The 26,864-nt window shown below is 39.1% G+C and overlaps 2 protein-coding genes across 2 annotated transcripts in view; one reads left to right on the forward strand and one right to left on the reverse strand.

Annotated features, from left to right (window-relative positions):
- Window positions 1-608: 608 nt before the first annotated feature.
- LOC122650626 (GDSL esterase/lipase At5g45960-like) lies at window positions 609-1,268 on the forward strand. The gene has a single exon (XM_043844026.1). It carries the CDS (start codon window positions 609-611, stop codon window positions 1,266-1,268), a length of 660 nt encoding a protein of 219 aa, XP_043699961.1.
- A 20,264-nt stretch (window positions 1,269-21,532) lies between these two features.
- Window positions 21,533-26,864, reverse strand: part of LOC122649470 (serine/threonine-protein kinase BSK5-like) — a 62,364-nt gene continuing 57,032 nt past the window's right edge. The window contains exons 9-10 of the mRNA XM_043842644.1: window positions 22,387-22,500; window positions 21,533-21,945 (exon numbers count right to left, since the gene is read on the reverse strand). Of these exons, the coding sequence (XP_043698579.1) occupies window positions 21,700-21,945; window positions 22,387-22,500 (360 nt within the window). The 3' untranslated portion in view covers window positions 21,533-21,699. The remainder of the gene's footprint in view (window positions 21,946-22,386; window positions 22,501-26,864) is intronic.

Here is a 26,864-nt window from a genome sequence, read left to right on the forward strand (position 1 = left end):
AAAATATAAGGAAAAAGTTCTCTGTCCGGGAGTGTGGCCTATGCCAGCACTCCCATGAGTCTGTCTCTCTCCTCCTTATGTGAAAAGACATCTCTGCCCTCTTCTTTGGATGAGGAGAGAGATAGACACATGGGAGTGCTGGTGTAGGCCACACTCCCAGACAGAGAACTACTTCCCTAAAATATATTATAACACTTATTGTCTTCATATATAATATATTATATAAAAAAATGTGGGTGAAATTTAAAGTTTACAATGTATAAATTATATCAATATATATTTTATAGTATAACTTAAATCAGGGTCGGGCCGGGGGCCAAGCTTAGCTCGAGGCCTCAACCCTAACCCGACCCGACCCTAACTCAGGGCCAGAAATTTCCAGCCCTGACCCGCCCTCAAGGCCAAATATCTCAGCCCAGGCCCTGTTTGGGCTCAGGGTGGGTTCGGACTGACAGGGCCAAACTAGCACCCCTAATTCTACCAAACTCTTTCTATCAAAGCCTATATATGTAAGAATTAGACCAGTGTAAATAATTGCAGTACGTGGTGGTGGTGAGTGTGAATTGGTTGATCAATCTGTAGTGGTACGTGTTCTCGATTGATTGACCATGGAGAAAGTACGTACCATTTCTATCACCTTATTCTTCTTCACTCTAGTTAGTGTCTCCTCTTTCTCTAATCTTCTTGTAGTAGTGGCTTCTTCTCAAATTAATCCTAAGAATTACAATATTACTGCTTTCTTTGTTTTCGGTGATTCAACTTTAGACCCAGGCAATAATGACAGATTGACCACCTCACTCCGAGGTGATCATCCACCATATGGCCGTGACTTCAAAGGTGGTATCGCTACCAGCCGTTTCACATATGGAAAACTCATTACGGACATAATTGTTTCGAGTCTAGGGATTAAGGATTCTGTGCCAGCCTACCTTGATCCCAACATCACCAACCACGACTTGCTCACCGATGTCAATTTTTCCTCTGCTGGTACCGGATTGGACAACATGACTGCTAACTTAGGAAATGTAATACACATGTCAACTCAATTGGTTGAGTTCCAAAAATGCGTAGCTCGGATCCAGGCTACAGTAGGCAATGCCACTGCAGCTGATATAATCCAGAATGCCATATTCACAATTGGTGCTTCAACCAACGATATGTTGTTTAACTATTACGATATACCCACAAGGAGGGTGGGGTATTCGTTGTCGGGTTACCAGGATTTCCTTCTCAGAAACCTTGAGACTTTTGTCAAGGTACGTATATAAAATTTTTTTTATTTTATTTTCTTGAGATGAATGAAAAATATATTAAAGAATTGAGCACATAGAATCTTTAGCTTCTTATTTCATTAATATTGTTATGTAAATTAATTACAGGGTCTATATAGAAATGGAGCAAGAAAGATTACAATAACAGGTCTTCCACCGGTTGGTTGTTTGCCGATTCAAGTGACAGTGGGTACAATCACACCGGGTCCTAACATACTACAACATAAGTGTGTAGATGAACAGAATGTGGATTCACAGTCCTACAATGCCAAGCTTCAAGGTTATATCACAAGGTGGGAAGCTACACTCCCTGGTGCCAAACTTGCTTATGCGGACATCTACACTCCCTTGATGGACATGATTCTCTATCCCAAGAAATATGGTAACTACACAATTGTGATTTAATTATTCTTGTTTGATTAGCTTTATAGGCTTATGATGTATGTGTTCCGCCTGATTGATAAATTGGAATTGGTTCTATTAATTAGGTTTTGAGCATACTATACAAGGGTGTTGTGGGACCGGATACATAGAGATTGCTGGTCTGTGCAATAGTGTGACGCCAGTGTGCTCAGACTCTTCCAAGTATATTTTCTTTGATGCCATTCACTCAACACAAGCAGCTTACCAAAACATTGCCAATGCCATTCTGCAAAATGTGATTCCTCATCTAGTTAATTAGATTACAATTTCACAGTAATGTTTATCCTCCCCATGTATGTACATAAGCATTCCAATATGTTTTTTTTTTTTTTTTTTAATGTTATGTGATTACCCATGGGAAGCCCTTATGTATTGCCATTCTTGTGCGTAATATTGTTTATACATCTAACGACATATATAGATGTAAAGAAAGATTTTCATGTGATGTAAAGGTAAGCCCTATATGCCAATCTTGATGCTTGTGATCAAATTTTACTTATTGTGAGTATACTTATATGTGTTTTGGATTCATTTGGGCTTGCTTGGATTGATCCCAGATGGGCTACACTACGATTTGTAAATCCCTATATAATCTAAGGTTAATTTGGTCTGGCCAGGCATCGAAACCCGACCCACATTGTAGCTGAAATTTTATGCTTAATTCACATCAACCTTCTATGTGACACAATTAGGAACATAGAGCAATGTTCAAAATCCAGGTATTGGACTCGGTATCGGTCAATGTCAAAATCTTTTCTGATTGCGATCGGATCGGTACAAATCGGTCAAGATCGGTCAAAAACCCCCCGAAATCATTTTTTATGGATTGGGTCATGTCTCGACTAGATCGGATCTGTCAATATCGGTTGGTATCGGTCAATATCGGTCAAGATAATATAAAAAAAACATAAAAACTTTGAAAAAAAATAAAAATATTCAGTCGGATCGGATTGGCTAATCCAACCAAGTTGACCGATCCAAGGAACAATCCAGTCAAACCTTGTTGTATCAGTCTAATCTTGGGATCAGCCTCAACCGATACCGATCTGATCCGGTCGATATCGGCCGATCCGAGATTTAGAACCATGGCACAGCGACCAGTTAAAGTTTTTTTTTTCTTTTTTTTTGATAAAAAAGAAAAAAGATTTATATTAACTAAAAAGATTGCAAATTAGTACAATGTTCATAAATAGAAGGTAAATCCTGTTTATTAGCTAAGCTAGCCCTAAATTTTAGCCAGGCTAGTAAATGATCGTTCAATGTAGACCGAAATGTGTTATCCTTAGACTTGACCGAGATCTGCAAAAAACGGGTTAAGAGTTCATAAGGCCATGGAGATTGGGATGGAGTTGGAAGAACTCCAGGCAGCGTTTTGTCAAAGCACCAAACTTCTTTCAGCTTCAAACCTCTCTTAGATGCAAAATCTAAGTAGTTAAACCAACCAGCTCCGGTTCCAAAACATGATGGTCCTTATTCAAACCTGTAGTGAGCAAAATGAATTGGCCATCTAACAAAATGCCAAAAGCTCATCCAAAAAAATCTAGGTCTCTGGAATCAAACTCTGCGGATAACAAAACAGGAAATTCTAAAATAGGTAAATCAGGCATGGAAGATTTAAGCAAGTCCTTCTCACTAGAGTTATTTACAATCAGGGATGAAATTGGGGTGGGGGAAATATTGAGATCTTGCAACCAGATTGCTACCCTTCTCAAAAGCATGAGAGGATTAGGCTTAATTGACTTAAAACAAACATTGTTTCTAATTTCCCAAATAAAATAACAAGTGGTAATGAAAATAGAAAAAAGGCAGTTGGGAGTGGGTTTATCAAGCCTTCGAGTCAGGAGAGTAGATATGAAGAAATGTTTCATAGAGGGGTGGGTAAGAAACTCGGTTCTCAGACCCAAAGGACCAGGTGTCCAGATATGTTTAACCCAATCATAGGAGAAGAAGATATGCCAGAGGGTCTCATTACAAGTGCCACAGAGAGCACAAGTGGGATCGATCTAAATCCATTTCAAAACAATATCCTTAACTGGAAGCCCTGCATTTAACACACACCAGAAAAACATTTTAAACTTACGATGCAATTTGAGTTTCTAAAAAAAATTCCACCAAGCGAAAGTAGAGAAATCATGATTAGTGGAGTGAGAGTGAAGAAAATTAATCGCACGCTAAGTGCTAAAACGGACATCCTTAGCTTAAGTGCACCACCAGCTATCACTAGAATCAGATATGGGGAATATTGGTAATAATAGAGACTAAAGACGAGGCAGACGCTCTAAGCCGGTCAGTTTCCCAAGTGAGATTATTTATAAACAAGCAAACTTTTTCAGAAAAGGTTCTTTGGGAAGAGTTTGGGTGGATTGTAAATGAAGGAATGGAAGGGATCCAAGGGTCAGTCCAAAAGAAAGTCTCTTGACCATTACCAATCCTTTTGAAGCTAAAGGATCTTAAAGGACTGATAATTTTTGTAATACTGTTCCAGATCCAGGAAATTTTTTTTTAAGGCGGTTCTGGGATCAAAAAGGGAGGAGTTGGGAAAATAATGGGCTTTAAGAGTCCTTGCCCACAGGGCATTGCCTTCAGCCAGTAATCTCCAACCTAATTTTAGGAGAAGAGCCTCATTTTGAACTCTAGCTTTCCTAAATCTTAGACCGCCTTCAGAAATGGGATGACTAATTTTCTTACCGGAAACAAGAGAATTTTTCCTTTTTCCTTCAAAACCCCCGTTCCAAAAATTATGACAAATGGAATCAATTTTCTGCATATGTTTTGGGGAAAATAGAAACAATTCATGAGATATGCAAGTAAAGATCCCAACATTGATTTGATTAGAACACTGCACCCTGCAAAAGAAAGAAAGTTAGATTTCCAAGAAGACAATCTATTATTTATCCTATCAACCAGAGGGGTTAAACATTTACCTTTAGATCTATGGGGAAACAATTTAGTTCCAAGATAATTTGTTTCTTTTGACGTTTCAGAAATGACAAGGATGAAACAAAGACGGGATTTTTCTGCCAGAGCGACATTCTTGCTAACATGTATTTCACTTTTAGAGAGATTTATCTCTTGGCCCGAAAGATCAAAAAACAAATCAAGGATATCCTTAATTGTTAAAAGGTCCTCAGGCACAACTCTACAAAAAATGAAAATGTCATCAGCAAACAATAAGTGAGCAATCTCAGGAGCAATTCTAGCTACTTTGATTCCCTGGAAGAGGTTCAGTTCCCTGTATGCGGGCATCAATCGAGACAACACCTCCATGCCCGAGATAAACAGGTAGGGACTAAGAGGACAACTCTATCTCATACCCCTAGAGCCCTTGAAAAGACCAAAGGGACTCCCCTCAAATTTGATGGAGAAGGAAGGGGAGGAAACCAAAGCAAGAAGTAGTTCGTACCAACGATTTCCAAAGCCAAGGAACTTAAGGATAGACCATTCGATCCTATCATAGGCTCTAGACATATCGATTTTGATGGCAACATACCCGAGCTTGCCTTTCTTGGAGTTAAGAAAGTGAAAATTTCTTGTGCAATGACAATGTTATCAGAAATTCGACGACCTGCCACAAAAGCAGCCTGGCATGGGGAGATGAACAAGGGGAGAAAAGACTTTAATCTGTTGGCAATAATTTTTGCAATTATCTTATAACTCACAGTACACAGACTAATAGGTCTAAAATCCCCAAGCTTGGAAGTAGAATCAAATTTTGGAATGAGACAAATTAGAGTGTGATTGATTCCCTCAGGTAGATTAAGGGAGGAAAAACAATTATTGATAAAAATTTGTAAATCATCTTTTATCACATCCTAGAATTTTTTTTTAAAAACAAGCTTGAAAACCATCAATTCCAAGAGCTTTGAGGGGGCCCATAACAAACACAACTTTTTTAATTTCCTCCAAAGAGGAGGGGGGTCACATAAAATACTATACTGCTCAGAAGAAACAATAGGAGAAAAAAAGCATTCCACAAAACCAGCATCCAGAGGGTTTGAAGATGTAAAAACCTTGCGTAAATGGTTAGCAAAGGCATGGGCAATATCATTAGGATTGGAAACTTTTTCACCATTATCCAGAACTATATGATCAATTCTTCTTCTTTTCAGATTAGTTTTAACCATTGAATGATAGAATCTTGTGTTTCTATCACCATCCCTGATATAACTATGTCTAGATTTTTTGAGTCAAAATGCTTCCTCAACATAAAAAACCCATTTAAAATTGTTTGAAATAGACGCAAGGGAGTCACCAGGAGGGGAATCAAGGTTTTCAAGCGTTTCAAATATAGAACAAAGATTGTTATTCAAAAGCTCAATATGGCCAAAAATGTTTTTGTTCCAACCTCAAAGAAAATTAGAAAAAGAGATCAAATGACAATGAAAAGGATCCCTTGAAGGGACTAACCAGAAGATCCTACAGATATTAGAAACGTCTGAATGGTGAGTCCAAGCAAGTTGAAAATGGAACAGCTTTCTAAAGGAAGGTCTAAGAGAAAGAGTGTTTAGGATTAAAGGGTTATGGTCTGAATAGATGGAAGAGAGTTTCTTCAGAGAAGTGAGGGGGAAGAATTTAAACCAGAGAGGTGACCAGAAGGCTAGGTCCAGACATTCTTTATGAGGTTAGATGGTTTATGGCGGTTTGACCAGGTTTATGGGGAACAAAAGTTTTTACTTCTTCAAGAGAGAAATTAATAATAATATCATTTAGGGAGAAGGTTGAAGATGTGAAGTGAAATGGAGTTCCTACCATCTTCACAGTTTGGGATAGTACTTCATTGAAATCACCTATGATACAGAAGGGTTCAGGTATTGAAGAAAGGATGCACTGCAAGAAAAATGGTCATTTACGATGGAATTTTTTTTCTCATTGCAAAAAGACTTATTTACAATGGAAATTCAATTCCATGGCTAAAAATCCTATCTTTCACGACGGTATTACATTACTGTATTAAAAAAGATCTAACACGCCGGACTTTATATTCCGTTGTAAATATATACTTTATTACGATGGGAATAAAATACCATGGTTTAAAGTCTTATCTTTCACGACGGTATTTTATTACCCTAGTTAATAAGATCCTAAACAACGAAAATTATTATCCCATCATTAAAAGTCACTCTATTACAACGGTAAAATAATACCGTCGTAAATAATTAAATACATATTGGAAATCTTATCGTGGGTGTGTGTAGGTACATCATAATAATATGTTATAATACACCTAAACCTTGTTGAGGCAAGGCCATTCCAAAACCTCAATCTCAAAGATGGCTGCGGGGTGCATAAATACAAAATATCCAATAAGCACCACACGAATTGTCTATAATCTTTATCCCAAAAAACAAGGTAAAGTTATAACAATGAGAAACCTGGTTGTCCAAAAAGAGATATACATCCAGATGATGGAAAAAGTCTATTATGGTGTGAGTATATGTGCCTTACAAAACAAAACAAATGATAAATAATTAACCTCATTAATTTCTTATTACCTCACGTGTCAAACAATTAGTTTGGTTCGGTCTGTTGCAGGCCAATTCAAAACCAAACCGTTAAGGAAGTTTTCTATTTCAATGTAGGTTTCGGTCCTGTTTGACATGGAAATCCTGAGTGTGGTGCACATGCGATGGATAGGAGGATTTCTTAATTTTGAAATTCAGATTTTGAACTCGATCTGTGTCGCCCAAATGGGAGCTTGTCCACGTGGCAAGCTCTGGTGCCGTGCCACAAGATATGTAGCACGACCCCGTGCTACAGAGGAGCCGGATCCCTCTACCAACATTAATCCCCTTGAAGAAGTTAAACTCACAATGAACATTAAGAAGTCTAGATAAGTCTTCCATAACTATAACAAATAAGTACAGACTAAGAGGAAATCCTTGGCAAATACCCCTAGAAGGATTAAAAAAATAAACTAAACCTACTATCCTGTAATTTGATCATATTCCCTCCATTTTCTTTGCTAAAAGGTCATGTATATTAACAAAGAGGAAAAAAAAGAATATAGAGAATCTGGAGCAACCAGAAACAAAAACAGAATCAACTCGATGATCCCCCCACCAACGGCAAAGCCATCAAAAGCGTAGACCACTAGTGACCAAAAAGACAAAATAAAAAATTCCGGAAATTAGCACAACCGGAATCTTGGTCTTTTTTGAGCATCTACTCTAAGTTTATCTTCCACTGGACCTGTCCACAAGCCAATGGGAGTTGAAATCTCATATTGAGCAACCAACTTTGCAAGAAAATCCACAATCAGTTTGGCCTCCTGAAACCAGTGAGTAATTTTCCAGTCAATATTCCCGAGAAAACACTGAAGAGAAACTCATTGCTGCCATACAAACCAAGGAACCATTTGCTTCAAGACCATAAACACCACTGCAACCAAATCACACTCAATCCATACCTTGGGAAGATGAAGATCTCTGGCTTGTTCCAATCCCAAAATTAGTGCACGACACTCTGCAACAAAATTTGTGGAAACGCCAATAAAGACTCTAAAAGATGAGATCACCTTGCCATTGCCTCCATTGGTTATGCAAGACCTTCATATGGATGTTCTAGGCAGACTACGGTTTCTTTGATTATGATGATTGGGGCATTCATCTTCCTATTCTTTGGTATGACAAATGATTTGAGTCCACTGGCCTATCAATAGGAGTTTGATGACTGGCAAATCTTGGTACCACCACTAAATGTGTAGCAAAATCTGTAGCAAAACTTGAGGTGTCATCCACAATGATCACATTCTCTCTGTTGGTTATGCAAGACCTTCACATAGATGTTCTAGGCAGACCGCGGTTTCGCGGTTGCTAATTTTGGTTTCTTCATCTTTTCTGATGTAGCTGGCTAGTCACCCCTACCGATGGCATTGCCGAAGGTGGAAAGGGCTAGTTGGATTGGTTGAATTTTTTTTTTTGTTTTTTTTTTTTTTTTTTTGGGTTGGTCCTAATTTCCTTGCCAGGTGTTTCTTGGGCTTTTTCTCTTGTACATTTTTTCCATTCTTTTGGGTAATTTACACACCACCCCTGAGGTTTAACGAAAGTATAATTTTACCCCCTAGTTTTGGATAATTTTGCATACCCCCATGAGGTTTACAAACATTAACATGTACACCCATTCCGCCAGTTTATGACTAACAACGTTAAAAATATGATGTAAACGGACAAAATTGCCCTTACAAGAAATTTTTTTTTAAAAAAAAAAAAAACCCTGCAACCCATCTTCCCCAAATCTGCAGGTTTTTTGTATCAATTCCTTTAATTAGAATTAAAAAAAAAAAAAACCTGCAACTAATACAAGGGTACAATTTTGGAGAAAATTACAAGGACTTCCAACAATTACTAGTTATGGATCAGTTTCTGATGAGCATTTAGAATTCAAACTGAAGAACATGAATTTATCTTTCATGGCTTCACCCTCAGTCCTATACTCCTTGAATTTATAATCTTCCTACTTGAATGCAGAAGGTACCTTCCCTTCACAATACCATTGACTACACAAACTGAAATGCAGTTTCATCTCCTTGAAACGAGACCCAATAATGGGGTAGCAGCACAGAGAGCAAGAATAGCGACCATGGCGTGTTCTGTCCCCAGTTTCAAGCTTTAACAGAGTAGACATTGTTCCAAAACCCCACTCTCAGTCATCAAATATCTCGAGGAACTCTGAAAAGGAGACTGGTGAAACATCCGCTTCTCCATGGAGTTCCAGCATCAAAGACAACCTGGTCCCTTGCGTCTTGCAGGAAGGCCATTACAAATGGGAGCAAAAACAGCATAGAACATGCCCAAATCCACCCTACCAGAGTCTGAAACATCCAATACAGAAAGAATCCTCTCATTGATTGCTTTAACAGCTCCTTGGAAGGACTCGGGCTTCAAGAAATTAAGCAATCTATAGAGAATTTCCGCCAAGGTAGCCTTGCGGATTGATTTCTCAGGAATACCGTTACCAGAATAGGACATTGGAACTTATGTTTCATTCATTTCCTTCTTCAGAAGATCAACATCACAAAGATTCAACCTGGTGAGCCTATGGAAAGCCCTGATTTCAAGACCACAGACCAAGTCCTGCCTCAGAGTAGTCTTGCTACCCACCTTCAAGAAAGATAAGTGTCAGGTTTTTTTTCTTGCGTAAACATCTAGTACACCCCCTGAGGTTTGTTCACCTATCTTGTAGCCCCCCATTATTTAAAACCTTACTTACGGACCCATAAATCTCACGGTGTTAGTTAGGTGTTAGTTTTATAATGTAAAAGACCAAAATAGCCTTTGTACATCTTCTTCTAAAATAGCCAAAACTATTAAAATGACCATTACAAAAAAATAGTTTTTGAGGAGGACCCAAAAAGGGTTTTGGAGAGAATCATGGCCGAAGCTACCTGAGCTGAGTTGGGGAGAACCAACGTCCATAGCAGCACCACCTCTTCTTCTGCTTCTCCTTTTTCCTCTTTGGTAACCCCCTAACCCTCTCCTATTGACTGACCAATTCCATCTCATTTTCCTTTTTTCCATTCCAACTGGAACCATCCTTTTCTTCTACCTTCTCCCTTCTATTTTTTTTTTCCGGTTCTCTATTGTGAGCTCCATTTCTTCTTTCCATCTCCCATTTCCTTTTTTTACTGGCAGCTTATTGTCCAAGACTTAGAAAATAGCGACACTGTTTCAATGAATTTTGGGCAGCACAAACGAAGAAGAAGAATAAGCAAGGGCGGAGGATGGAAAAAACAAAACCCCGATATGGATCCCGAGTGAGAGAATCCATCCATGGGAATAATAACTGGGATTTGATTAGGTGACTTTGTAGGGACTACGAAATTGGAGAAATCCAAACATTACACAGATTCTTCTTCTCTCCTTCCTCGTATTTTCCCCAAATCAAGTAAGTTGCAAGAGATTAATGTAGAAAAAATAAATGTGGACATCAAAATTGTTGGACAAGTGTGTGTCCATCAAACCCGGTTCGGTCCGGTTCAACCCGATTCACCTTTGTATTGAACTTTTATACATTTTAGTTTAATATTGTCACATGCGATGTAAACTTTTTGAGCATTATGTATTCGTAAGTTTTACTTAAAATGGTAGTCACGACTAGGGTTTGGGCTGGGCACCCTTATCATATGGTTGTCGCATTGGGAATGCCTAGACATGTGATGTCAGGGTACGAATGTGAGTGCTCACATGTTTGATGTGTGCATTGGCGAAGAATCTACTTTGTCGATTCCCTCATGTATTACTGCCAGATGTAGGAAGAGATAGACATGTGTCACCGACAACCTTTGCCTGAGAGAACCCTGTCGCTACAAAGTGTGATCGCATTATTTGGTTCATCAATGACTGAGACTCAAGCGAGTCAAAGCTGATGTTCTGGGAATACGTGAACACTTTGTGAGTGAAGGAGTTATCTGACATGGTCACCACTGCCCGATTGGGGAACACCAAGATTGAGACTGTCTGTGTATGGTCGGATCAGAATTTGGATCCAGTGCCGTTTTGGAAATGGTTTTGCAAAAATCTATTTTACATAAAATAATAGATTATATATAATTATTATTATTTGAACAAAGTGTTATATCGAGTTTTTGCGGGACCCGATCAGATGCACAAACGCTCTTATATGGACATGTACTATGGATTAGGGTTTGGCAGTACATGTGTACATGCCCTAGATTCCATAATGATGGTATTGATTAGTGGGGGGGTTGTATATGATAAATTGTTATCATATAGGGAGTTATTTAGAATTTGCTATTTTAATTGGTTCTTTATTTAATTAATGGATATGGTGCTAATTGTAATTATCCATAAATATTAAATAAAGTAACTAATTAATACTTTCCCTATTAGATTCTGCTTCTTCACCTTTTTTAAGCACTCTGAGTTTAAACAGAACTGCCAAACTGAGAGAGAGAGACAAACTCTCATTGGGATTAAAATAATCCATCAGGGTTTTAATTAAACCCTCATCTATATAAGGGGACCAAAATGCAGAGGGGGCACAGAGTGCTCTGCGTTTCAGCCTGGCCCCCTCTCTCCTGCGTTTTGGTCTCTCTCTCTTCCTCTTGTGATCTCTCTCCTTCTTCTTCTAGTTTCTCTCACCTGTGTTTGAGAGTTAGGGTTTGTGAAACCCTAGATCTGTGCTGAAGAATTTGAGAGCATCTGGGATTGGCTTGAAGAACCTTGGTAGCACCATTGGAGGTTCAGATCTGTTTACTTGGAGCGCTCACTGGAGGAAGAACCATTGTCTATTAGAGGAGCAACACTTGAGGCTCACCAGATTAGCAATTCTTGATTGATTCCTTCAGTTTTAATTATTTAATATTTATGGGATGTGAAAGAAACTCGAATCAATTTATTTCCACTGTGCATTCGAGTATGGGATGGATCCCTCTTGCCATGTGATGACTAGAGATGTATTTTTCTCTGTCCCTAATGTGTTCTAAAATTACATGGGACACATGAGGGAAGGAGAAACACTGAAAGGGATGCACCAGGGTTCCCATGGGCAACCATGGGAAACCCTAAAATTAAAATGGGGCACCCATGGGACACCATGGGATAACCCAGGATGTGCAAAACCCTAATTTTCAGTTAATTGGTTTCCCTAGGAAACCATGGTTTGATCCTTGGACCATAGTTTGACCAACAAAAATTGACCATCCACCACATTCAAAGCTACTACTGCTTGCTCATTCATTGACTAGATTCATAAATGAAATTAAAGGAGAGAAAAGCAAAGTGTTTGTTTTTAAAGGATTACAGGAGAATGACAAGATAGTAACAACTAACCTTGCGCAGAAGAACCACCGAAACCCATCTCCATTTCTGAACCTAAAAACCAAAAACCAAAAAAACCCATTTCTCCCTTATTCCAGCCATGGCCGCTGACCTCTAGAAGAACAAAAACCGATTTTCCTTTCTTCTTCTTCTTCTTCCTCTTTTCCGGCGTCTCTGCAACCGTCCTCCGCCAAACACTCTTAAACTCATTTTTCCCTCCAATAGATTCTAATTTATCTAAAAGGGTATTATGGTAAACTCATGTCACCATAAGGGTATTTTGGTCTTTTAAGAATTTATGGCCTGCTGACATCACTACTTAACAGGTTCACCCTAACGGAATGGGTATTCCGTCAAATCCCAGGGGTCTGTAAGTAAGATTTTAAATAATGGGGGGCTACAAGATAAGTGAACAAACCTCAAGGGGTGTACTAGATGTTTACTCTTTTTTCTTTTATTTATTGTAAGGGCAATTTTGTTAGTTCACATCATATTTTTAACATTGTTAGTCATATACTGAGGGAATGGGTGTATATGTGTTAACGTTTGTAAACCTCAGGGGGGTACGCAGAATTATCCAAAATTGGAGGGTAAAATTATACTTTTGTTAAACCTTAGGGGTGGTATGTGTAAATTACTCTTCTTTTTAATACACATGATCCTTTTAGAAAAAAGTATGTGTTGACTGATGCTAGTGAGAAAGTGTATGACCTTTCTACTATGGCTAATATTTTTTCTGGGCACCTTAGTAGTGTTCTTAGCACTTTCAATCCTTTAGATCTGGTATAACCTCTGATTATATTGTACAAACACGGATCGAGAGAGAATAGCAATTACAAGAGTACAATAGCGTAGGGCAACAGTTTCGATTTTAAACAATTTTGGTTTTAAACAGTTTCGGTTTCAATGGTTTACGATTTTAAATGGATTTATTAAACGAGCTAAATGATTTTAAATGGATTTCAAACTATTTAAATGGTTTAAATGGGTTTTTCTTTAATTCTTTATTGAAACAGTTTCTTCCTTTCTTTTTTTTATTGAAATAGATGTAAACTTAACGTTGAAGGTCTTGTCGTAGGAGGTGATTGGGCCTAGCAGTTTCTGTTTTTGTTTTATAGATTTTCTAGTCTTTTTGTATATCCTTTTTGTCTTTTATATTCGTGATCTTTTAGCAAAAAAAGAAATTAGCATTGAATTGAGTTGATTATTTTTATATCGATAATAATTGTAAGATTATAATTGTTTACATGTTTTAATTTAATTCAAATCAATGTAAGCTTAACATTGATTGAATTGGTTATTGTTATGTTAATAATGAATGACTTCTCTTGCATGTACATTAACTCCCCACCCCCCAAAAAAAAAAAAACCTTATCTTGCATGTATATATTAATCAGTTTACCATTGGTTTAAATGATTTGGTTTGGTTTAAACCGTTTAACCAAAAGGTCTCAAATTTGAAACCAAAACCTGACCATTTATTAAACGGTTTGATGTGACCAAATAAATATTATTTCCCCCCCCCCGGGAGTTGAGGGTAATATGTGACCAAATAAATATCATCCCTTCCCATCGGTTGCCATGGAGGATAGGAAGCTGTGGTCCCTTTAGTTTGATTTGGCTATAGGTTTGTTCGGTGTTCTTTTGTGGAGCTTTCGCCTTGCATTTTTTTCTTTCTTTTTTTTTTTTTAACTTGTTCTTTCTTCTCTTTTTTTTGGGGGGGGGGGTGAGGAAGATCTCCATGCTTTGTTGAATTTAAATTTTTATTCATAAAAAAAAAACACTTTACCTGGTCTCTGTGCACCCAATTGTGTCATGCACATAGAAGGGTGATGTGAATTAGGCATCAAATTTCAGCCACAATGTGGGTCGGATTTTTATGCCTGGCACGACCAAATTAACCTTAGATTATATAGGGATTTACGAATCGTAGTGCAGCCCATCTGGGATCAATCCAAGCAAGCCCAAATGAACCCAAAACACATATAAGTATATTCACAATAAGTAAAACTTGATCATAAGCGTCAAAATTGGCACATAGGGCTTACCATTACATCACATGAAAATCTTTCTGTACATCTATATATGTTGTTAGATGTATAAATAATATTGAGCACAAGAATGGCAATACATAAGGGTTTCCCATGGGTAATCACATCACATTAAAAAAAAAAAAAGGGAAAATTTCACAGACATCCCCTGTAAGTATTTAATATGTCACGGACTTCCCAAACTTGGTCAAAATGTCAATCTTCCCCCTCACGTTAAGCAGGGTTACCAGCCAAAGTTAAAATGTCGATTTTACTCTCTCAATAATTTTCCCTAAAATTACTAAGATTCCATCGGAATGAATGTTATGTACTCTTATTGTGCATGGTTACATAGGAATATGAATGGACAAAGGAATGGAATGAATGCCATGTACTCTTATTGTGAATGCCACTAATGTATATGCTCCCTATGAATCATGTACATGTTCATGATGTTAAGAATGGTTTATGTAAAGGTAATTCTAATACATAATGAATATTCAAGGATAAAGAAAGAAAGTCATTTGAAGTCCTAAGTCAATAGACGACTTGGGATGGTATGAAATAGTGTCATAAGAGGCGTTGAGGCTAAGGCTAAGACATAACTCGATGAAAATGATATAAGAGACATTGAGGCTGAGGCCAATACATGACTCGATACAATTGATATGAGAGACATTGAGGCTAAGACCAATACATGACTCGACATAAAAGCTATGAAAGGTATCGAGGCTCTTGTAAAGACACGGCTTGACACAAAGGAATACCATATCCAAAGGGGAGTTGTGGCTAAGGCTAAGAATGGAACTAAGTAACTTATGAATGGTTTAAAGAATGATAGAAATGATGTAAGATGCATGTTACCCTAGGAATGGTTATGAATTATGTATCTGTATAGTTATACATGATTGTTTATCTTGCTCACTGGACTATAAAGCTCATCCCATTATTGTTAAATGTTTTCACAGATCAATGAACAAAAGTCAAAGGTAAAGGAATAGTGATTGAGCAAGATCAATCGGATTAAAGAGGAGAACCTTTTCTATTTCTTATATTTAGATTGGTGTTATAAACAACATTTAAGGATGTGTAATTGATGACTATAAATAATAGGGATAGATGCCAACAGTATTACTACTCGATTGATGGGTATTGGGGTTTATGAATGGTTTAGTGGATTTAATTTTAATACTCCTAACCCTTGAATGTTTCCACTATGACTCTGATGGATATTATGTTATGGATCTTTTGAATAAATATCTGCGATGGTAGTAGAGCTTTAGACTCCATGAATGGTTATGATTCATACATAATATATGTCTTAATGTAAATGTTTAAGTTTAACTTGCACGGACCTAGCTAGATCCGATGTCATGGGCCCCACTAGGTCTAGGCGTTCCAGGAGCGTGACATGGCATGATAGTGCAATAGCCATAGACATGGTATTGCGTGCGCAAGGTAGACCACAAGGGGCATGACGGCACGGGCCAGGGGCGTATGTAGGCACGCCTACTAGTAGTAGGCAGCAACAGCCAACCATGTAGGGCCAGCGTGTGCATGGGCTAGCAAATAGGGCCAGCGATAGGCTTCACGGCTTTGTGTCCTCAATTTGGAATTTCAGCTAAGGCATGGTGTCACATCCTATCGTAATAAAGATTATAATACAATAAAAGAATGTGATTAGGATGACACATGTCATCCCAATAAGCTATCAGGATCACAGATGTAGTATCCCAATCCACAATCATAAACTAGTATTAAAAACACAGTAATATCATAATGCAAAGAGAGGAAATGTTTCATTCCATAATGATCAGAAAATACGCGAAAGCATTTATAATAGTAGTTACAGTGTTTAATCGACTAAATGATACATCATAAGTTTAACAGTTATACCGACTGTCCATCTTATAACTACTCAAAATATAAAGTATACAGACAATGTTTATACAAAGACACGAAGCCCCAAAAGAATTAAAAGGGAACAAATCCCAACATCAATATGCCCCGTAGGCACAATCGTCATAAGGACATCCATCGCCGTGCTCCTCAGTCACAGCCTCTAGATCCTCGGCACCAATATCATCGTACTCTGAGGACTGAACCTCAAGACTAACAAGATAAGCATCATCTACAGCAACATCTAAAAGAGTGTGCACAAATAGGGTTAACTCCACTGAGCCAGTGAGAGGAAGGGGGATGCATAAACACACATAATTCACAAATAGTCTATGGTGCATGCATTTATTATCCTTTTTCCACCTGACACATAGTTCTAAGTCAAAGGATATATGCTACTGCAATAACTCGGGAGACACTGTTTTGGGTCCTTCCATTCTCACCACAGTGAGACCCCAGTTATTACCATGGGACCTGCACTAATTATAGCCTCATATCACCCAGAGGCAAACCCCGATAACCAATGACTACCCCTGACCTGGCTTCTCACACTCTCCACAGGTGGCAGGTGCATTGGTTACCCAACACCTAAATTCATGTTGGTAAGGGTCATAGCATAGGGAACTAAACCTAACCACAATTATACTACATGAAAACCTATCGTCCCGAGAGGTATTCCAGGTGCATCAACGTCTCATACCATCTAGCACCTGGGTACCATCATGGCACGGTGTATATAGATCATCATGACATGCAATAGAAGTTTACATAATTCTTGGGGTTCTAATACCGATTCTTTCCGGCACTGTAACCCAATACAATTCATAACAACATCCCATCAATCAAGTAAGATAAAAATGCAAATATGCAATCAGGTTTAGTAATGATGCAAGTAGCATAAGCAAACTCAAATAGTCACCCAAACCCACTCACCAATAGTTCGCATATTGTTCGATGTGTCTAGTAAAGATCACCTTGGTACCTGTTCCCCCGTACTTGTTAGATAGCCTAGGGATGCATAAACATGGTGTTAGAGGATGTAGATGGGTTCCATAAAGAGTCCCTAAGGGTTGCCATATAGTACATCCTAAAGGAGCTCGAATGGATTCTCGAACGAAGGCACTCACAGTGAATTCATTGGTGAATCCGTTCTCAGTTAAGAGAAGCAGTAGCTTCCATTTTTCGAACAGAACCTTGAACGAAGTTAGGTTGGTGAGTCCAGTCGAGGATCCGTTCAAGCCAAATATTTAGTTTTAACCATTTTATGCTAAACGGATCTCGAACAGAGGCCCGATACTTGGGTCCGATCGTGAATCCGTTCAAGTCAGAACAAGGATTTCCTTAAGTTATCATTTCCCAACCTAAACTCCTATGTGTATTATGGTTTTTAGGGTTTAAGGAGGCCCATTACAAGGTTCATTAAGGTCACAGTGACCTGACCTAAGCATTGATCTTAGGAATTCAAGGATTGGGTTCCTCTAAGGTTGATTGCATAGGTTACGATAATGGGACCTTAGAACAGCAACTAGGGTTGCTCAAAGGAGGTCTTTAAAGCTTAGGGTGGTGGATTATGGTCCAACCAATAGTCATTATAGGGTCTTAAGACCAACCTTGGGTTCCAAGTGGAACCCTAGGTCACAACCGATCCAAGGATGGGTCATTTATTCCCAATAGGTAAGGATGAGGAGGGAGAGAGTTGATGGACTTACTTAGGTTAAGAGTGGCCAAGTGGTAGCTCCAATAGCAAGCCTCCACTTCCTCTCCTTCTTTCCTCCTTGCTCTCCAAGGCCTCCATGATTTGGTTGGTGGGAGAAATGAATGAGCCAATAAATGGCTAAGGGGTGTTATTTATAGGAAGGGGTCCACTTAGGGTCTGTTTGGTTTAGGTTCAAAAGACAAGTTTCTAATTAAAATCAGATTTAGGCTTTGTGGGCCCACAAACAAGGTCCAACAATGTAAGAGAGGTTGAGGATGGGGTCCACCATGTCCGGGAACATAGCCATCGTGTCCACAACACGGACGTGTGGGTCCCACATAGGAAAACACACACAAGCAACAAACAGCACGAACAAATTCTCAAATGGACTCATTAGGAGTGGGTGGTCTGTTCGTGGATCCGTTCCTACTAAAAAGGTTGAACAGTAAAAGAAAAGTCGTCGGGCCTTGGCCCGTACTTCAAGGTCATAGAGGGGAGGATACACAAGTATAACTTAAGGTTAGTAACTTACCCCTCGACCATCACGGTGTGTCCTCCGTGATCCTGAAGAACTTCCTCATTTCAACACTGACTTCACTAGGGCACAAAGTATCTAGGTGACATGACACAGGGTGTGCCTTCCGATACTTCTCGCTCTTGGGACTCGTGCTAGGAGGAAAGTCCGTGAAGTCATCGTCGACGAATTTTCCACACTCTCGGTTGAGGAATCTGTCCTCGACAGTTAACCCCGTAAACTGGTCAATGATCTTATGGGCCGGCTTGATGACTAAGGAGAACAACTCACCGGCATAGACCTCCCTCCCATCTACGTGGTATAGAATAAGATCATATTATTAGTATCTGGGGTGCGGGTATAACACATTGGAGGGTTTGCAAATCACTCAACAAAATGCCTCAACGAAGGGGCCAAAATCCTTGGTCTCAGGAAGTTAGACCATGAGACGCAAATGTTGATTATTCTAGAATTGAGTCGTCCGTCCAATTCGAATCGGCCATCGAGATTTCAATATGATGGTCACACAAAATGCAAGCTTAAGGCGCTATCAGAAGTTGGCACAGATTATGTCACACTTCTCCCATTAGTCGGGTGCATGAAATGAGGTTTGTCGCGGCGCAACAAATCATCCCCACTCGATATATAACTTGTGACTTGAGTCGCATTTAAAGATTCTGATCAGCAAAATCCTTGTCGATCATCCCCATACGTAAATTGGAGGACTTCGATTGAATATTCCCCAGATAGCCAACTAGAGCACGAAACGTGCACAATCACTTTTCATCGTTGCAATACAGTCTTTCATGAAGATTTTGATCCCAAGAACCATGATCAACCCTTGCTTCCGTGAAACACGCTGACCGTGTTTGACAGAATTCATCGGCCATGATTTTATTCGATGTTTCAAGACTCTGATTGAGCAGCTACAACTTAGGCCGCTATTCAGTGTGTCACTGATGCATGAAAGAAGTCACCGAGATTCCATTTCCTGCTTCCTGGTTGGCCCAACTTAATATTGTCATAACTCAATCATTTCACATCTTATTTGGATGATTCAAAAGTGGTCTTCTCCAATTTGCTAGATCTTTCCACTAAGACCAAGAAACTGAAGACCTTGAAGCTCCCAAGCCCGGTTGTGAAGAAAAAATTGATGAAGGCTTGAGTTGATGATTTGAGTTGCATTAATCACCTTCAACCTCCATTCTTATGTTGTTTAATGGCCATTTAAGAAGGTAGAAGAGTGGGTGAGCTTTATTGATGGTTTTAGTGTGCAGGAGAATGAAAGATAAGACCCTTGCAGCCTCCCAAGCCTGATTTTTGAAGATATGCTATATGAAGGCTTGAATGGCATTGTGAGTTGCATTAATTTTATTCACTAACCATAGTTGAGAGCCTGTCAGCTCCATTAAAGTCCATTGAAGACCTCAAGCAAGGTATGTGTGATTAAATGCTCATATGGTGAGGATTTTGGCATAGATGATATAAAAGAGGGAGAAAGAGAGGAAGAGGTGTTTTATGCATGGGACCTCTACTACCTACTATTGAAGTGAATGAGTGTGCTCCATTGAAGATTTCAAGCATGGTAGGTGTGCATTGATGTTCACATAGTGAGGGTTGTGCCATAGAAGAGAGATAAGAAGAGGAGAAGAGAAGGAGATGCGGGGCATTGCATTGTTGATTGGCGGCCATCATCAGTAATTCCAAAAAATATTGTATTACTCCGATGAGGTAATACACATTTTGCATTTTCCTATTTTATATGTAACATGATTGTAAGCTAGGTGTTTGCAAAATTTCCTGAGTCAAGACTTGGTTGCAATTGGGAGGAATTTGCATGTTATTTTTGAGCTTCATTGTTGGGCATTGATATAAGCCCATTGTCATGACTGTCAGGTGTCCAGTGGGGAACTGGACAAAAGTTTTTTTATACATCCCCACAGCTTTGACCATGAAAAAACCAGAGTAATTGCTGTTGCCCGTATATAGCATAGGTTGAAGCATGAGAGTATACTTAAGAGTTGTAGCCGCTAAAACAAACCACAGGGGTCGAAGCCCTTGTCATGTATTTTGAGATAAATCAAGAGTAGCATCACCGAGGCTGTTGCAACAATCAAAATCTTAGTAGTATATTAGGTATAATACGAAACCCTGGTTAGGGTATCAACTCATGGAGTAGACACACTATCGGAGTACTCTGCAAGATGGGTATGCACACCGGGTAGATCATACCATAGGAATTATGTCTGCCTATGTTTGAGAGGAAAGGTGTATTTCATGACTCTGTGGTTGTGATTATTGATCAATGTTTGAGATGGATTGTGTTAGAAGAGCCAAAAGTATTTAATACCAACAAGTCAGCTGTGAGCAGCAATGCATTGGAAAGAATACCAAGAGCAAATTCGAAAAAATTTCAGATATATATATATATAAATTTACTACCATCCCAATATAACCACTGTTCAGATGCTCTGATTCAAAACCAACTAGTTAGGCCTGAATGAACTCGGCAAACTAGTAACAGATACTTAATCATACCCCTTGGCCCCCTACAAGCCCGGACAAGACCGGAGACCTATCTAAAACAAAGATTTTAAACTCAGAATTGGGGATTGAATCGCTCACTGCAAATTCTGATCTAGATTGGATTGAAATTGGCCAAAATCAGTCCCAAAAACCTCAGAATCAGCTGCTCTGGAACAACTGGAATTGGGATCAGTCACAATCAATTCCGATCCAAATTCTGATTTTTAAAATAGTGGTTTGAAGAGCAATGACCTAAATTGTAAACTGAATTCACAATCCAGAGTTGCATCTGGAGAAAAAGAACAGAGAATAATACCATCCAAAAGATGATGGTCGATGGATCCATATTTTTCGCAGCAAAACCAAGTCATCATACAAGAAAAAGTCAAAAACCATACCGAAACTGACAATAGAAAGATGCAGGAGCAACAAAAAGAATTTTCACAAGAATGCCTGAGTTGGCAAAGATTCAAATTGAGAAAAAATATTAAAAAAATGGATGATAGATACAGAAAAGTAAACAAAAAAGACAAGTGGATAAATGAATAACCTATATACACTTTCAGTTTCTGCTGTTCCTTCTGGCCTCCAGGGCTGAGGCGTCCTTAATCGTCTCTTGGGCGTCGGTGTCCATCCCAAGGCTGAAGAGCGCAGCTGCTTGAAGATACAAGGCAGTGGGCCAGTCTGGTGACACCACCTGAGCCTGCATGGCATCCCCAAGAGCTTCTTGTGGCATGTCACTCATTAGGTACGACAAGCAACGTCTAGCAAACACGGTTGGTGATACCATGGTCCCGCCATCAATGAACTACACACACACAAACAAGGGAGTGCACATATTTATAGCAAAACAAAGCATGATTTGCTTCCATTGTAAACTGAAGCAAGAACTGGAATGCAACACAATGACGCCATAGCCACTTAAATCCAGAAAAATTTTCAACTAAATGCTAAGTGTATTTCATCGACTGAGCTGAATTCCTTTATAACAAAGTTTGATACGGTGAAGTTAAATTGGACACTTCTAAACATGTCTGACTAGGACACTTGCCCTACAATATGTTTGCACTAACACCTCCCCAAATGAGACTACGAAGAGAATGGGCTTTAAATGTACACTAGTGATTACTCTGAAAGGTCATATGCTTGTTTTAAATAAACATACTGACACATTGTTCCTGAGAAACACAAGTTTGTGGCTATTCATTTCCAGCAAAACATAAGTAGGGCTCCTGACTAGAGAACTCACCCTGTTGTAGCAGTCAATGGCAGTCACAAAGTCTTTAGCTCGAAAAGCAGAGTCACCTTGTTTCTTAGAATTCAGCATCTCCTGCATTTGGTTCGTCCACATTTGAAAAGAAAGCTGCAGGCACAAAATAATTGAAGTCATCAGACTTGCCATAAAAACAAATTCCAAGTCTTTATCAGTCAATCAACAACAATTTGTCTCCAAGGGAGATAAATATCAGGTCTGAGACAGATTCACTCATTATTTTACAAGCACTAACAAAAACTACATGTCTTATGCCTTCCTGTCTCGTCATGAAGATTCAAGTTGATACAGGACTAGAGTGTTCTTGCACACCAAGGCTTCAGGGGTGTTACCTATCAGATCCGTTTTCCTGGCACTAGCCTGAACAGGAAAAATCCAAAATTTGATATGTGGAGAGAACTCCCATTAAAGCTGAACTAATGTATTCAAGTTCAAGTTTATTTGATTCCTCAGTTGTTTAAGGTGACCATACATAGAATTTGACAACATACATGCATTAAACAAAGTGCCCAATCAATAGGATGCACGGATCTTTAATAACTGAGAATAATTCAGATGGGGTAATTAGGAAGGCAACCGATCCCAACTCCAAGGAGTTGAAGCTTAAGGAAAAGCTTAACCAAACACACGGTAATCCCTTAATTCAAACTACCTCTTTTTTTTCTTTTTTTTCTTTTGGGGGGGGGGTGTTCAAGGGTCTCCCAGCTCCATTTCAAATAGACTAGGTTGCAAGTGCAAACATTCCATAAAATCCCTTTAGATGACTACAGTTTATCATTGCTAATACACAAGTCTGCAACTATTGACACCTATTGCAGAAAGCCTAAAGCAACCACTTCAGTCTTCAACCTCACCAGTGCATGTGACTGAATATTAGGACAGTATGACTTCTTTTCAAGATCTCCAGAAAAAAAAAAAAAAATGGTGGTACAACAATCATTTGAGTTATATATCACTTCTAATAAAAAAGAAGTTAGAGACCAGTGCCAGTGGGCCACTTTCCCTTGTGATTTTAATAAATGAAATTTTAAAGAAATCTCACAAAAGTCACATTTGGAGAATTTTGATTTCATTGGTTGTTAATCTCGATTTCATTGGTTGTGGGTCACTAAAATATGGTCTTCCCAGCGCCTCAGAATTTTGATTTCATTGGTTGTGGGTCACTAAAATGTGGTCTTCCCAGCGCCTCTCTCTCTCGATCGAGTGCACCTGAGTATCCACCGCAGCACTCAAAGCCCTCTCGCTCTCACATGCCATTGTCCTCCGGTGCAACTATTGGGGACTCAGTTCCGGCGCTCTTACGTAAGAAGTGTTGCCATTTTGCAGGCAAGCAATCAGGGAGAGGCACTGGGAAGACCACATTTTAGTGACCGTGGGCGAGATACCTGTGCAAGCAAGCCCTAGATTTTGGGTGCCCAGATTTTTTGACACTGGAGTTTCCTCATCTTTGAACTGGAGAAACAAAGTGGGATTTGGTCGTCTTGTTGGCAACTTTTTACTGGACTAGGCCCCACATCAGGATTTAGCAAGGTTTTTGAGCAGGTGTGCTCTACCTCCATCTCTCGACTTTCTCTCTGCACTCTTTCTCTATCCACCACTGACCTTTCCTCCCCCAACCCAACTACCTTGTTAAATCCCACCCCTGATTGCCTCGCCAAACCCATCTCAGAGTTAGACTCTCTCAAATCTACCTAACCCCCATGACCCGACTTTCTCTCTCCACTATTCTAGCAACACCCCCTACCTTCTCTCACCCAACCCCGATTATCACACCAAACCCCACCTTCGATTGTTTTGCCAAATCCCATCTCGCTCTTCACCCTCGCAACCCATTCCCATCACTAAAAGTGTTGGTGAAAAAAAAATGACCGGATCCCGTATCTCAACCCATTCCACGGTAACCACGGACGACGCCCTCCCACCACTCCCAACACCTCCACCCCACTAACGAACCAACACCCCCTCTCATTATGTCTACTCATCCCACCACCGACCTTCCACTATAACTCCTCTAGGCTCTCTATTCTCATCCCTTTTATGCCCTCTCCATCACACCCACCTCCCCCCACACCCCGTGCCCCATCCCCTGTCACCAACGGTAAGGCTCGGCCTCATTGTGTTGACGGAGGTTGGATCTTTTGACTCATATTGGTAGGGATTCTTGGGACCTCTGGTAATTGCGTGTGTGTTGTAGTTGCTTCGTGCCTTCTTTGTCTGTTCCTTCGTAATATGATTCTTGTTGTGCACTCTATTTTAAGTTTTGAGTTTGTCTTTTAATGCATTAGCTTGCAACCTTCTTTTAATAGTTTGTGATTCCTATTTGGTATTCTATTCATCCATTAATAGTTTGTCTTTTAAGCTTTGGCCTATGTTTCTCTATTTGCATTACGTTTTCAATATTTTTTTGTTTATAACCTGTAAGTATAACATAGTCCAGCGTTGTTTTTAGTCTGCTATTTTGCCATTACCTGATACGCTCTAGTTTAGCATGCTAGAATCTGTTATATATCTGTTTGCTATTGAATCCAAATGTTTCATTTTGTTTGGCCTGGTCTGCTGTAGCCTTGATAGCATTTTTATATATACCATGTTGTACCACTTGCTCCTCTTATTGACGCTAATCTGAACCTACTTGTTTACTTTAGCTTCATTTTTTGTTTAGTTTTAAGCACTGCTTTGTTTATTTCTATGCATTCTTGTACCATCCCAATATCTTGCTTTGTTTGAATATGCACTTTTTTTCAGCTGTGGGAGTGTCTTTTAATGCATTAAGTACCCTTTTGTATATTCTTATCTACAATATATCTATTTTCTTATAGTGGAACGAGATGATGACTTCTATTAAGTGGGTTGCCAAAGAAGTTCTAGGGGAAGCAAAGGGTAGGCATCAGGCCCCTAGGGAGACTTGGTGGTGGGAAAATGAGGTCCAAGCAGCCATCAAGACCAAGAAAGAGAGGTTTAAGACATGTGATGAGCACATTTATGTGTGAAATCTTAGGGCATAAAGCATACATTTTACCACATTGGACAGAGTTACTTTGGTGTTTTCTTGTGTTTTTCAGGTTTTGGGCTATTTTGGGCTGTTCTGGACTATCGGGAGCTGCATGTCCCAAGTTACACGTAAAGTTGTCATTTTTCATTCCATGGCTGTAAAGAGGACTAAATTTGGAGCAAGTTGGAAGTGACGGAATGCAAGTACGCATTCGTCTAGCCCACCGTACAGTTGATTATTCTTTTCAGCCCAAGAAAGGATAATGGGTCAGAAAGGAGTCGTAGTGCAAGCCCATAGTCAGTCTACCACTGCCCAAGGACATTTTTGACATTATAGAAGATATTTCTAAGCAATGGTGGAGATCTACTGCAAGTACAGGGCCGTTTCAATAATTTTGCATTCTTAAAGAGAGAGAAGGACTGCTACCCACATGGAGGGACCCACACTGCCATTAAATTCCATTAATTTTGAAGGCCCGTAAGGTGTCCACGATTTTTATGGGTTGCATTTAATGCCCCATGATTTTTAGAGGACACATTGGGGATTTTGTTATTTGGTTGAGTGGAATCCTAGTCATCACTATCCTAGTCATCGCTCTCTCTCTCTCCTCCAACTTTTCAAGGGCATTCCTGGAATTTCACTTAGGATAGATTTATTTTGAAAGATATTTTCTCGTCTATGGAAGGTTGAAAAATCAAAGATGCTTTGATTTTATTGTTTGGAGAAGATATCTACAAAGAAAATGAAGCACAAATTATAATTAGAAATTTACTTTTCTAGAAATAGAAGGTTTATGTAAACAATATTCTCTTCTTTTCTTCTTTTTCTTAGGAGCCAAGGCAATGTAAAGGAGGAAAGAGAAGAGAATATTCTCTTTTCTTAGGGAATATTTCTCCTACACTTCCCTCTTCTCTCTTCTCCCCTTTCCCCTATAAACACCCCCTACCTCTCTTGTAAAGTTTGCTCATTCACTTAGTGAAATTTCTTCTCTTCTTCTCCTTCTAATATGTGATTTTTGGCTTTTCTAAGTTCTAGTTTGCTTTTTTTTATTTTCATTTAATGGTTATAATAAGTTTAGTTTATGCTTTAATTTTAATTTAAGTCTTCAATTGGGTTGTAATTTCTTAATTCTAGTTTAGGTTTTAAGCCTTCTAGTCTAAATTCTTAAGTTGATGACAAGACTTGAAGATTTAGAAGAGGAGGCCATGGTAAGTTTATGCAAGTATTCAAGCTTTTCAATTACATTCATGCAAGCACATCCAAGTTTTACTATCTAAACTCTCCTCTATCTCTCTCTATCTTCTTCTTCTTCTCCCTCTATTTCTTTTATTTTAATTTTATGTGGTTGTGGTTTGTGGATGCATTTTTATTCCCTTATTTCTTTCTATGTGGTTAGTATGTGTGGCTGCATTTTTATTCCTTTCAATTCGCTTTAGTTTGATAGGTTAGATGCTCATGTGTT

Source organism: Telopea speciosissima, chromosome 2, assembly GCF_018873765.1.
Source record: "Telopea speciosissima isolate NSW1024214 ecotype Mountain lineage chromosome 2, Tspe_v1, whole genome shotgun sequence".
Lineage (NCBI taxonomy): Eukaryota > Viridiplantae > Streptophyta > Magnoliopsida > Proteales > Proteaceae > Telopea > Telopea speciosissima.

Excerpts from the sequence above, each read along its gene's own strand:
- LOC122650626 (XM_043844026.1), top strand. The coding sequence starts at position 609 with ATGGAGAAAGTACGTACCATTTCTATCACCTTATTCTTCTTCACTCTA.